Consider the following 14,943-nt stretch of genomic DNA (forward strand, 5'->3'; position numbering starts at 1 on the left):
TATCGACCACTGACGTCTGCCTACATCTGAACGGTTTGTTTACTATCGCTCGATGACTTCATTCCCCTTCCCTCCCTCTCAGGGCTGCAGCGGAGACTGACCTGAGCAAACCCAAACACACACGCGCACGCTCATACACACAGCTGATGAATTATGTAATACGAGTGATTTGAGAGTAGTGAGAAAGCCAGGCTCATGAGGGATTTCTCCACAGATGCAGCAGTTTACTACTCTAATAACAACAACAGCAGGAAGCGTGCGCATATCTTCCGACAAAACTAGCGAAGATTCGAAGCTGGCACATGAGTTGAAACATTTACCCACACCATTCCAACTGGTCTTTCTGTGAACTCACAGGGTGGACCAGAGAGGAACAGCCTGAGCTGTGAGTCAGTGGGGCCACCGGCGTTGGCTTCTTTAGGTCTCCAGACTGGGAGTTTCTGTCTTGATGAATCATCTTCTCGAGAGTAAAAGTTCTGTAAGTCGTTCCATGTCCACAGAGCCATCTGTGGGCCATCCAACCCACTTGAGGTGAGAGTCAGCTTGCTTTGACAAATGAGCGGTAAATGGTGACCCTGTCCCTGGTGTGTTCTGGTTAACATTGCCAGTGGAAACACCCCAGAGGGACTCGGCGATCAAAGGTATAACGGCAGAACGTGAACTTTGTGGAAGCAGTTAAAGAATCTGTACTGCGAGGCATTATGAGAGTGTGATGTTTAAAATGTCATCCCTCACCCTCACGGGGGGCATTTTGAGGAGGTGTATTAACACCAGAGGTCCGAGCTGTTAGTTCAAGCAGCTGTTTGACGGAGGACTGCTACATTTGAAAAGAATCCTCTCCAGATTTTTATGGAGCGAGATCCAGGGGACAGCTAGCTGGCAGGTTATTTTTTCACACTTTTTATCAATATAGAATGTTAATGGCTCCTAATTAACCTCATGGTGTTTGATAAACAGTCAAAGGTTCTCCGGGTTTCTTGGGCTCCATGAATCACAGATGGAGTTCAAGTGAAAAGGCATTTCCAGTTAAAATGCTAGTGAGGTTTGCTGGGGAAAGTTACCAGGATAAAGACGGTTGATGCTCCAAAGAATACAACGTTACAACTTAAATTGACAAAGTTGCATCTGAATGAACTTGATCACCTCTGGAACAATGTTCTTCTGATAGAAGACCATGTTTATTGAATATCCACAACAACATGTTTACACAATACCAATCAGAGAATCTAGTCGGAAACACTTCAACTCAATGCAAAGGAGTGTAGAAGAGGAATTCTGATTTGGGCTCACCTTGTAATCATTCAGTCAACATAAACTCCTCTGTATAACAAAGCATTCTAGAGTCAGATTTCAGACCGTTTCTTCATCAGACATCCTCATAACAAACTGAGTCATGAAACAGAAATTATGATCCTCAAAAAATGTAGTAAGTCTACCACAGAATGGCTAGAAAGGAGAATAATCAAAATGTTGCAGTGGTTTAGTTGGGAACCTCTGTCTAAGTGAAACGATGAACAAACCTCAATGAACTGAAGCAAAGGTGAAAAACATAGCAAGGCCAGATTTTCATAAAATGTGGGTAGAGACTACTTCAAGTCAAGGGGTGTACTTTATTTTTCGCATAACTTTACAAGACATACCTGAAAACAGTCTTACTGATTACTTTATATATCTTAATGCTGTTAACAAGCTGAATTCATGTGGTTGAGGACATGTAACAGACACTTTTGACTGGATTTGACTTACCTTGTCAGATAGTTATGCTAACACAAAGATGAAACCATGAACTCTTTGAAACACTGTCACAGACATAAAAAGGAGTGTACATAAAAAACCCATACTGGCTTATTTCTGTTAGGATCTGTTTTACATTTCTTAGACTCTCGCTAACAAAACTGTAAAGAAAGTCAGTCCAATTTGAACACAATTTTGACTTATGGTGGCATAATCCTGAAAATGCTTTTATACTGCTTCTGACCGATAATGCCACTCTTCCCCTCTGGCGATGTCCTCGACGTGTTTTGACAGTACAAAGGTACAAAAACCATTTCATTTATTCAACAGGCTTCCACACGAAAACATGAATTGATTTAGAAATTGAAAGAAAAGTCGTTAGGCTTCGCTAAGGCTGAGTTTGGAGCACACCAAACTGGCTAAAGATTGACTGACAAGGCCAGCCTTTAACAACTTACCTTTGACTGAATTTGGACAAGAAACACTGGCTGAAAAAATGGTTTTCATCAAATACATCAGGGCCAAGACAAAACAATGGCCTGAAATAGCTACAGAAAACAAGGCCATGGACATTCAGTACTCCAGGGGGTTTAAAACTGGCTTACAAACATAGTACAAGCAAACACAGGAATGTTGTCTCCTGCAAGAGATCAGAAGACATATTTATAACTAAGTATGTAGTCCAAATTATGTCTCTCTGAAAGTAAGATCTCTCTAGAAAATCTGGGTGGGTTGAACAGAATTTGTATATGATATGATCCAGAAGGAACTGTATTTATATGCAATTTGGACTTTTGCTTCCATCCTTTGGATAACTCTAATCTCAACTATTTCAAATCACAATCACTCTGTCACAATCATAAAACATTTATCTGTTTCTGTTCTTTAATCAGCCAGGTGCTTGCTGGAAACTGTATCTTCATTTTTAACACTCGTCTTGTACATTGTTTAAGAACAATATTTAAACAAATGTATTAAATCAAAAAGATTTTTTACCCCTGACAAAATAAAAATTACCTGTTTTTTTTTTTTAACCAAAAATAGGTTAAATGTTAAATGATATTTATTTCCTCACATTAGAGCGAAAAGGAGAACGTTGTACACCTGTTTCACAATTTAGGGGCTACGCTTGTTTAAAGACTTAATTACTCAAACTGCAAATCAGCAACTAAATGCTTTCAGGCATCCGGTGACGGCGGCCTGCTGGAGTTCAAAGAACCACAATGGAAAATAAAGGAGATTTAAGGTTTGTTGGAGACAGACTAGTAGGTCTGAATATTTCAGGAAACGCTGGGATTTTCACACAACCATGTAAGATTTACAGGCTATAGATCCAGAAACAGAAGTTACTCAGTGAGGAACAATTGTGTGGATAAAAGTGATTTATTGACGTCAGAGGAGGTTCAGCAGTAGTTCAAATAAACACCAGCTACAACCAAAGTATTAGGTGTGTCATATATAAAGGGTCCTTGTGGAACATTGAAGCTGCTACTGAAGCCAAAGATCACATCAGGTGACACTCCACACAGCAAAGAGAGAGAAACCAAGGCTACAATTCACAGATGCTTACCATAAGATGGCAATAATAATTTGAAAAATGTGACTCGGTTGGATGAGTCTTGCCAGAGTTTGCTCTGAAACTGCATTGTGGATGTGCAGCTCACAAGTATCTCTGAGGAATGTTAATGGCACCTTGTGGGATCTATAATATGAAGAATCAAGGCAATTCTGGAGGCAAAGGGGCAATTTGGTCTGATACTAGTTGTAATGTATACAGCAGTGCTTATACAGTTATGTTACAGACTGTCAGTGAACGCAGCAGAGAAAAGATGCAAGTGTGGTAGAGAACAGATGACATCCAGAGACGGATTGTAACCATGTATTGTTGTAACAGAAGCATTTTGTATGACTTGACTAGTAAAGCAACATCAACTCCAATCCAGTATATTTCTTTATAAGCATGCAAACATCACACTAGTAAAAAGTTTATCGCTTCTGTCCACTGATCAATATTGGTTCATAACGGTGCATTCATGCCAGCCTTGTTTGTTTGTTTGGTGGGCTTTAATCAAACTAGTTGGTTTGTCTAGTGCGGTTCGTTGTGGATGCATAATTGAACTCTGACGCAGACCAAACCCAAGGTCTCGGTTTGCTTGAGGGGAACCCTGGTGCAGTTTGAATGTGAGATTTTCTTATAAGGAGACACAGCTTGATACACAACAAACACACACAGTAAGGGACACACAGTTGTGCTCATTGTCGGCTTTTACCTTTGAAGGCATTTGTAGCTGGTAGGTCAGTTTCCTGCATACTGCTCCTTCCCACGCTCAGCCAGCTGCTGCGGATGCTGCGATGGATGCCGATGGACCAACCTTAACCTGTCCGGGCAGAGGCCGTCGGAGGTCGGGAGGGTGGTCGAGAGGACAGGGTGGCACCGGCCAGTCTCACCGCCATCTCTGTTCATTAACAGCCCATGTGCTCAAGCGAGAGGCAGCTGTTTTCTCACACCCGGCAGCGAGTCAGGGTCCCTCCTGTGCTTAGTGACAGCTTGTCTCGTCACCCCTTGTTCTTTTTTTTTTTTTTCTGCTGCAATGATCACTGGTCTGTAGAAGGGGGTTCAGCTATGTTCTGAAGGAGGGGAGAATAAAGGGATGGCGCACAGGAGAAGAGGACGGATTGTGACAGAGATTGATGGGGATTTTGTGGCACGGTGAGAGGATGAAGGATGCGGCCCAGGCGCGAATCAGAGTTGTCTTTCATAAGCGGCTGTTATTGCCGTCCCCTCTGATTCGTTTTGATCTTTTGCTTCCTGGTTTTGTTTTCCTCCTCCCACAAACGTCCCATCCAAAATTCATCAGCAACTCCTCTGCCACTCTCAGGTTGGCTCCACAGCTGGGGAGAGGAGAGGAAAAACACAGACAGAGGGAGGGAACTCGGTTAAGAAATTCATGAGATACCAGAAACAACAGGTGGGTTAGGTGGACCACAGCAGAACACGGGCAGGGCTAACCGCTAGCCTGCAGGACCAAGCTGAGAGAGCACACACCTCCACTAACTCCCACTAACTCCCACGCACAAACACAAACACACAGGCAGATGCGCGCAGCGGTGGACGATTGGTGGGCTGGGATCGCCAATCTCAGCCCACCAATCATCTGAGCTGGGATCGCGGGCGGCGGGCTGGCATGGACCCCCTTTGGTTCCTCTCACACACCAGGCTCTCACATGAAAGGGAAAAGTTTTTCTTTTTTTGGAGAGCCAAGCGCCGCCTGTGACCCTGTTTCACAGAGCGGCGGAGAGATAGCGCCACATGTCAGCATGCCACTTTGAAGTCTGCCTGATAAACAGGGCTGGAGGAGGCTACAGCTGAGGAAACAACAAAACTTTATTTCCATTTCAAAAGTACCAAGTGCGGTTTTTGTGTGACTGGGAAAGAAATAAATTCCAAAAGAAAGAGAGGGGGGGGGGAGATGAGGACAGGAAAAGAGGGGGAGGAGGTGAAGCTGTTTGTGAAGTAGGAGAAAACTACTTTTCCTTGTTATTGAGACATAAAAATGAGGGTACGAGGGAGATGCATCACACAGGGATGGAGTGTGACGGGGGGAGGAATCACAGAGGGAGGAAAGCCTGTGTGAAAACATGAAAGACAGAGACAACCCACATAAAATGAAGCAACTAGGAAAGGAAAGGAAAAGAAAAGAAACATACAAAAAAATATCAAAGAACAGACGAGGCAGACGCATAAAAGCATAAAGAAATCAAACACCAGATAAGAAAAAACAGTCTAAAAAAACAAGTTCAAGGCAAGGAATGATATGGAACAAGTCAAAGAGGGGAGGAATAAAAAAAAAGCAGACAGACGGATAAACAAACATACGCCCTGTCTGAGTTTTGGAAAGGCTCAGTGGATGTCAGTCTTATCTCAGCTTTGTTTGCTGGTTCTTATCGGGCGTCATTACAGTAAGCAGATGCACAATAGTTTGGAATAGAGGAAGTGAGGACCGAAGTGCTGTGGAAGAAAATTGAGTTTGTGATGTACCACACACACGGTGTGACTCGTCTCAGTCTTCTTTTGGCTTAAACCAAGTCAGGATCCAACATGTTGCGATGTCAAACAACAAGAACGAACCACAGTAGATCAATATGACTTTTCCTATGTTTTACTCTGAAATGTTTCTTCTTGTTTTTAGCCAATCAGAGGATCCATAACTAAGTGGACCGATCTGGCCTTCATGGAAAAGCAGCACCAATCAAGCCACTGCTGAAGAAAAGCCATAAAAAAAAGTCCAATTTGCCACAGGTCATTTAAGGACACAGCAAACATGTTGAAATGCTCTGAATACATCAGACAGAGATTGACACTTTCATTCTTTGGGCAAACTGATGGGAGTTGATGAGTGAACAGAAATAATGTAGCTGATCTTGAGTGCTATCTCATTCTTAATCCACAGGGTTTAACATGGTGCTTTCCACAACATTTTATATCATCATTCCACCACATGGACATTTGTGAGGTGAGAGACTGAGGCCTGGCTGAATGTCTGCCGCAAAGTAATCTTAAAGGTCTTCTATCAGGTTGAGGTCAAACCAGCCTAGCTCCTCTGTATCAGATTTGCTCACTCATGTGTTTGAGGATATTACTTTGTGTACCGGTTCCCACAACGTTGAGAGAGTGAAATAGTCCAAAATGTCCTGTACTGTGCAGGCAGTCAAGAGACGTTCTCCTGGCAAGCGTCCATTTGACTGCCTGACAGAGAAACACAATTTATCACTCCGCAGAACACATCTCTGCTGCTCTAGATTGTAATTGCAACATGATTTGCACAATAGCATGCAACACTTTGAATTCCACTTGGGGAATATGGTGTGGATGCAACTGCATAGCAAGTGAAACCCATCACACGATGCGTTCAAGGAACAGTTCTTGAGTTAACATTAAGGCAAGGGCAAGTTTGGAAGTCCGTAGCTGTTGATTCTTCAGAAAGTTAGTGACCTCTGTTGTTTATCCCTCACAACGTCCAATGACGCCCCTATTATTTTTACATTTACATTACCACATCTTGGTTGAGTTGCTGTCGTTCCCAATAACTTTCATTTCATTTTAATACCATCAACCATTGACTGTGTAATGTTTTTATTTTTTTATTTATTTTTTTTTTGCTTTAGTGGCCTTTATTTGAAAGTGCTATGACAGGAAAGTAGGGTAATGAGAGAGATGGAAGACATGTGGCAAAGGTCACCAGGCCAACTCAATTCAACCTGTGGCCTTTTGTTTGTCTAATTCAGTTTGTTTTAATTAGTTTTTAGAGTGTTCTATGTTTGCTAGTTATCCTTAGTTAGTTAAATACTGCTTAGTTTTAGTTTAGATTTTATTACTTATAGTAGTAGTTACAGTTTTTTCATACTTTGGTTAATTTTAAGGTGCAGAATTCAAAAATATCAAAGCATTGTACTATTATATATACATCCATTGGGTAATGGATATTCAACAGAAGATAACATTAAAAAAAAGTTATTGTTGAACAACCAACTGGAAATGTCCAACTTTTGCTGCCGCCATTTTGTGGACTGGTGTAAGAGTTGCCAGGATGAATGTGGAGAATCATAATTTGCCAACAGTTGACGTAAACTGCTTGAGGAGGAAAACCAACAAAAAAAATCAATTTTAAATCATTTTGAAAGGTTAATAAATTGATTCAGAAACACAAAAACTAAGGACATTATGTCAATAACTTTAGTATGTTTTAGTGAGTTTTATAAAACATCTGATATTTCAGATAACAGATGGAGTTTCAGTTCATTTCAGGTACAATAACTTTGTGTTTTTTTAAAGTAGAGCGTTCAAAGGTTTAGAAACACTTTTGCAAGGCACTGTAAAACTATAAGCTCGGGAAGCCTAAATCTACACTGAAAACTGTAAAATGTTCACATTTATTTGATGAAATAAAAGTCGATCTTTTTTGTTTCAAATTCTTATGATTATTATTTAATCATGTGATGTAATCTCCTGGCCCTCCAACAGAAATGGGCCATGGATCAACCCTGAATCAGTATAAAAAATATCAGCTCTTTCTTTTACGCTCCAAATGTGATTCTCCTACATTCACATGAAAGGAATCAGAACCAACTACAAGCTGAGAGGGTTAAAAAAAAACACAAATTGTGCAAATTCAAATTTTGTAGTCAAAATTTGTACTGTTCTGGAGAAGTTAAAACACCACATTGTCAATTCATGAGTCCACAAACTCTAAAGTAGGACCAATTTCTAACTAATTATTTATAGACCAATAACATATATAGAGGCAAAACAGTGTAAAGTCATTAAACAGCTTATCAGATGGACAAGAGTTTTTCCTACCTTTATGGAAGAAATGCCAATGTGACCCAGCCAGAGCGTGGAGAGAAAAACTATTACTACAACTACTTTCTAAACTGTTGGCTGTCTGTCCGTGTGCCGTGTCATCTGAGGACAACTTGTTGTCAAGGCTGGCTGAGAAAGCAGGGTTCCAAGTGCATATTTGCTTTCTGGTCATTTGAGGACAACACTTGGTCTCCAGTCTCATCTCAAACTGTGTCCAACTGTAAAATGTCAAAATCTGACACTACTGAGGTATTCCAGATTAAAAAAAAGCTCCCGGTTTGTTGAAAAAGAACCAACATAAATTCCAAAGTTTGCTGCAGGATGTACTTTGTGTTAAAGTGTACAGGAGAAACTATTGAGGTGAACTACAGAGCAAAATCCGTGAGAGTGCTATAAGGAGCTCTATGGGGATTTCAACCTAAAGAAAAATATAGATAAGTCTGAAAAAAAGAGCATAGGGGTGAATAAAGAAAACGAAGAACAACACCTGCTGTGTTATCAGAATGAAATCTTGAAGTGTGTAGGTTGCTATTTATTTGCTCCTTTTAGAACGGTGCATGTGAGACCAATGGTGTGGAATTCACATTGTTCTGCTCCATCAGAACAGGGTGTATCACTTTTGTCTTTGAGTGGCCCTAAATGGTTAGACAATCATTAAAGGTTATTAGGAAGTAAGAGGAGCCATTAGTTTCAATATCCATTAGCATCTTGCCTGACACGGTGACTCAATCTTCAGTGAAGACAGTGTTTCCTCTTGTTACACTAAGTAGAGCTAGAATTTGAAAATTACTGCTATTTTCATATGTGGATTCTGGAGAAGTGGCAAATGGTCTGTCACTCATGAAACAACAACTTGATGGGTCACCTAACCTGTAGGAAACCACAGGGATCAAACTAGGATCCCTTGTGTTCCTGTTCTAGCATGCTGTCTCTCAGTCGGCGCACCCAAGAATATAAGGTACATTCACACTTTTACTTGACTGACCATTAATTACACATGTTGATGATTCCTACTAATCCCAGGAACTATAAGGTCAGTCACTTATATTTGGTTGCAGTTCAGTGTTACCGATTCGAGGATTTTTCTGTGGAACGTAACTCCAAATTATTCACTCAGAACTTATAGAGCATTTCTAAAATACTGGGCCTGGGAAGCCAAAGTACAGCGGCTGGACTTAACGCCATTCTAAACATCCAAACACACCATCATCATTTGGATTTTGAATTCATCTCATTTTAAATTCATCACCTTAAAGGTTCTTGTTTTGAAAGTACCTCTCCCTCTTATCTGATCTCCAGAAGATGGAGATCCAGTTAGGATTTCCAGGTCACAATTTTGTGACCATTTTTCCATTAGAGCTCCAGTTTTATGAAAACCTTTGCCAGATGAACTAAGGTGCCTCTCTCTACTTGCTTTCTTTTTTTACAAGTCGCCAATAAAGTAATTTCTGCTGTGGTTCTGAATGCCTTTGTGACTGTGCTGGTTCCTGCTGATGTTGTCCAGACTCTCTGAACACACACTCAAAAAGGTTGTTTCCCCCCCCCCCAAATAAACCTCTGAGGGTCCGCTCTTAAAGACAGGTGCGGGAAGGCTTTAAAAAAAATTCCCAGGAATAGACGGCATTATGTTTGTGTTCCTGTTTGGTGTTATTACACGAACTCCAACAATTCAACAGTGGCCTCAAGAGGCTGCTCTGACAAAACAAAGCCAACAGCACACACAGCAGAAACCCTCTAATCAAGTGTTCTTACACTGAAGACTCAATGTTTACCAGCTTCAACCAGCGTTATGCTAAGTGTGACCTTTCACCTGCTTAAAGTGGGTAAAGAGGAAAGCTTTCACCAGAGTGTTATTCATACTGGATGACACTTGTGAGGCTCTGGAACATTCGGTGACGTTGCGTGGCGCTTTGCAAACCGCCGGGGTCATGCGAGGATACGGACTAATCAGCGAGACGGCAGTCAGACGGACAGAAACAGACCGAGGAACGCAGCATTCAACCTGCAGCCACTCACATCTGCTGCACTGAAACATCCAGGCATGCTGAGAATTTGATTTCATAACAAAGAAAGCAAATTAGGTCGGTGAAGAGAGTTACAGCTTTGCTGCAACAGAGGAGGAGAAAAGAGATTTGAACTTACTAAGGTCCAGAAGTGTTAATTTCTGCTGATATAACAGGATTACAGTGTGGCAGTTTGCAAAACCTTTGTCACAAACCTGAAATCCTTTTTATAAGAATTTTTATACACAATAGTAAAAAACACACTATAGTACATACTTTTTTCTTTTAGAAATAAAAATCTGAAAAGTGCAAAATATGCAGGCTGCACAAATCACTACTTTGTAAAACAGTGGTGCCAAAATTTTTTAACTCGTGGGCCAAACACCTGTCAAGTTAAAAATGAAATGAGGGATTGATTTTTGTGTTTCATTTTTAATTAAGAATGAAACAATGGATGAATTTTTATCTGCACAACTAACACAACGTCCCAGTGTTTTCCCAGGGTTGCTCTGTGTTCAGCTCCAACCAAGCTCCCCATTAACTCTGGGCGCCATGTCTGCTCCTGCTAAAGAAAAACATCCCCACATCATGATGCTGCCATTGCGGTGTTTCACAGATGTGTTGAGTGTAATATGCAGTTAGTTTTTAGAAACAGATAACTTTGGATATTGTCTAAAGACGTCTTTTTTTTGCCTCGTGTGATCACAGCGCTGTCTTCCACAGGTGTGCAGTGCCACATAGATGGCTTGTAGTGAACCGCGAATGGGAATTCTTAAAGCTTTCTCTCTAACGTATCGCCCTTCTTGTCACAGGCCAGATTTATGCTCAGCACAAATCTGACCTAGAGAATGACTTATAGATTCTTCCCATTCGGTCTGTGCAGCTTCTACCAAGGACTTCTTGGCTACTCCTCTGATTAAAGCCTTCCATGTCCGGCCTGTGAGTTAAAGTGAATGGCTACGCCTTGGTAGGTTTGCAACTCATTCCATTTTTGGATAATGGATTGAACAGAGCTCTGTGAACTGTTAGGAGCCTGGGATGTATTTTATAATCCAACAGTGCTTTAACACACAGGCAGACTCCGTTTATGATTGCTCTATGTTTCATTCAGAGGGATTAAAGGATGCTGAATTCAGATGATGGACTCCACACTGTTGATACGTTTATTTGTAATTAAAGAATTGAAAACCATGCATATGTTATTTCTTTAATTGTATAGCAGGGGTCTGCAACCGGCGGCTCCAGACCCACATTGGACACAGTGGACGGACTAAAGTCCACTGTGTCCAATGTCCAACCACTGAGGTCAAAAACGAATTAGAGTTGTATGATGTAGAGGTAATGAGCAATATATGCAAAAACTTCCCAGAAAAAATAACACCAACTGTAAGAAATATTCTTTTTTGGTTGCAAAGTATGTACCGGTACTTATTTATCATAATTTTCCGTTTTAAAAAAAATACATGCAACGTTGATGATGATTTTTGGTAAGGCTATTAAAATGTCCAACTTTGCATTATTCGATAAATAACGACATTTTTGATCCAAGTTTTTGTACAACTTTGCATTAAAAGTGTCATTATTTACTGGATGACACTTCCTGACAGCAGTCAAAACCGTTCATGAAGACTGTATTATTATTACAGGAGTTATGTCATGTTTATGACAGCGTCATGTCAATCTTATGCACACCTCTTCAAATAAAGTGTTTCCTGATTTGTCTTTATTTTAGGAGGCAGATATAAATTTACACTTCTTTCTGCTCCTTTTAAGTCACTTTTTATTTTTTTTGTTACTACATGAACTATTCATATTGATGATTGAGTGAATCAAATGAATCAAATGAAAAGAAATTTTAAAACCTCAAAACAAAAATTGAATAGTTTTTTTTGGTAACTTAAAAACACATCTTATTGCAGATTTTGTTAAATTAAGCTACTTTGTTCCATGTAGTTTTTTGTGGCTCTGAACTGATTTTGTTTTGCTGAACCAAAGGCAAGAATGGATCTCATGGTTATAAAGGTCGCTGACCCCTGACCTATAGAATGAAGCCAAAATAAAACACAGCAAAGTTTGTGGTTCTAACTTGATAAACCTATTAACATTTTATTCAAGGCACTGTGGATTAGACTCCACTTATCAATATCAGTTCGCGAATAAACACAAAGAAGAGAAATGAGGTACAAACATAAAAGCAAAGCAAGACAAGAAAGGAAGACTTAACACTGATCTGCCTTAAAGTGTCGCTGACTGCCAGCAGAGTCTGACGGGTTTAATCTGGCCATGCATCAACTCCAGCATTGAGAAGATGGACAGACTGACACACAACCCACTGACAGGCAAATGACAAGCAGGAAGTTGGTGTCAGACCTGGGAAGGCTCAGCTGCCTCACTGGATGACGGACATCCAGGGTTATTCTTGCTGTTTGGATATCAGACAAATGCATGTCTGTTTTTAAATGATTTTATTTTCTCTTACACGGACACACGTTCACATGCAGAAGAAGGAGCTTTAGTTTCTGCTACATGTTGTTAGAATGAACACGTAGCAAACAGGATAGAAATCCCATCTCAGTTCATGAGCTTTAATTGAGATGGATGTAGATCAGGGGTGTCAAACTCCAGTCCTCGAGGGCCGCAGTCCTGCAACTTTTAGATGTGCCTCTGCTGCACCACACCTGAATAGAATAATGAAGGCTCTGGAGAACTGATCTACACAAGGTGGAGGTAATTAAGCCATTTTATTCCAGCGGTTTGAACCTGTGGCACATCTAAAAACTGCAGGACTGCGGCCCTCGAGGCCTGGAGTTTGAGACCCCTGATGTAGATGGTTGAGAACAAATAAAGTTTTCCTCTCTTTTTTTTTTTTTTTTTACATCTATCATCAAATTCTACCTCGAATTAACCCATTTCTATAGTGTTAAAGGAACATAAGAAGAGCAATAAAAAACAAAACATCCCAGCTCCTCTCACTGTGGAGGAGAGAAGTGAGAGATTCACATCCCAAGAGAAACTCTAAGTGTGTGAGAAGCTGGTGCCGCAAAAAAACATGGAATGGTTTGCTTAAAGGTTCTGACTAAAATTGTAATAATACCAAAAAATTCATAATCATATGAGAATAAAATAAAAATATACAAAGTTGGAATAATACAAGAATAAATTTGGACAAAAACAAGTCAAGATATTATGAGAATATAGTTGGAATATTACAAAAAAAGGAGTCATAATGATACGAGGATAAAGTCATAATATTACCAGAATAAAGTCGTGGCATTGAAGTAATAGTTTTATAAAATAAAATATTAAAATGAGGAATGCTGAGCATGTGGTGAAGCTACTGGTTTTACTAAGAAGGACATACTAACTCACTTTTAACACATCAGCATCAAATTATTATCAGAACTTTAAAACAATTGTACTGTTTTAAATGAAGACCCACAAACTGGACAAGCTGCTCTCCTCAGATCTTTATAACTATTGAAGCTTTGCTCTTATTGAAACCACTTCTCTCTAGTAATTTTATGATTTTTCTTCTGGTAATATCATGTCTCTATTCTGCTAATATGATTTTGTCATAATATTATAACTTTATCCTCAAAATTTAAAAAAAGCTCTTAATCTGGCCCTAATAATCTGTCACAAATGTGTCCCTGAAAGAAGGTTTGGTTCCTGTTTGTTTCTCGTCTCTCTTCCTGCAACAGATTTTTGGTGGATATTAATGTCACGTTTTTTGGGGGGTTTTTTTTGGAGTGACTGTCACATACCAATGACATTTGGGACAAAGTCTTAACAGAAAGCAGGGTAAATAGGTCAGGGCTAATGGCTCATTTGCTCCAGCAGTAGGCAGACATTAGGGGTGACACTCCACTTGAAACAGCCTGTTATGACACCTTAATCTCCCCATTCAGTCTCTGAGCTGCCATAAAACGGCAATGAGACAAGAAGCTGACTAAGGACAATGAGAGTGATAATAAAACAGTTAAACTGCTGAATCTTTTGCTTGCTTTGGATACACTGACCTTCCCCTAAATCTATCAGCTAAAGGTCTTTGTTTCTGTATTGGCTTTTCTACACACAGTTCCTCTGTTGCTTTAAGACTTTAACGAACATTTGATTACTTTTGACCAAATGTCAAATGTTGATGGTGGAGACACCAACAGGGACGAGACTGAAGAAAAGTCACCCTGCAAAGCTGTGCTATACAGCAGCAGTGAGTTTAAAAAAGGTCGTGGGAACTTTGACATCTCTGTCACATCTTTCAATTCCATATACAGCTTTGAAAAAAAATTAAAGCCCACTGCACTGAGCCCCATTGAAAACCTCAAGGTTATTCCACCAGATATTGATTTCAGAGTTAAAACATTAGCATCATTGTCTCTAAGTTAATATGAACTTGTTTTCTTTGCATGATTTGAGGTCTGAAAGCGCTGCATCTTTTTTGTTAATTTGACCATTTCTTATTTTCTGCAAATAAATACTACATTTTTGCTTGAAATTTCAGACATGGTGTCCGTAGTTCATAGAATAAAAGAACAATGTTCCCTTTAACTCAAACATGAACCTATAAAAAGTAAAATCAGAGAACTGATCATAGAAACAGAGTATATGTTACCTTCAGTTGTTATAAAACTGCTGTACATATTGAATACGACCAGATAAGTAGACTTCAGTCCAGCTGAAATGAATCTATCAATCTAATTAGAACTCTAACTTCTACAAAAGATGCACATCTGACTGAAATCATTGCTTTTTTTAGGTTTCAATTAGTCACCTAGAAGCAGACTGACATGGGTTCATCTGTTGGTGAAGACACTGAAGATTCAAGAATCTTAATGGCATTATTGA

General features: G+C 39.9%; 1 protein-coding gene across 2 annotated transcripts in view; it reads right to left on the minus strand.

Moving 5' to 3' along the window:
• Positions 1–14,943, minus strand: part of LOC122831816 (low-density lipoprotein receptor class A domain-containing protein 4-like) — a 216,197-nt gene that overhangs the window by 138,543 nt on the left and 62,711 nt on the right. Inside the window, exons 1-2 of one of the 2 annotated variants that reach the window (XM_044118309.1) lie at positions 8,093–8,169; positions 4,005–4,626 (exon numbers count right to left, since the gene is read on the minus strand). In XM_044118309.1, the coding sequence (XP_043974244.1) occupies positions 4,005–4,044 (40 nt within the window). In that variant the 5' untranslated portion in view covers positions 4,045–4,626; positions 8,093–8,169. Of the gene's footprint in view, positions 1–4,004; positions 4,627–8,092; positions 8,170–14,943 lie in introns of those variants that run through there. The other variant, XM_044118308.1, reaches the window with a different exon arrangement.

Source organism: Gambusia affinis, linkage group LG05, assembly GCF_019740435.1.
Source record: "Gambusia affinis linkage group LG05, SWU_Gaff_1.0, whole genome shotgun sequence".
NCBI lineage: Eukaryota > Metazoa > Chordata > Actinopteri > Cyprinodontiformes > Poeciliidae > Gambusia > Gambusia affinis.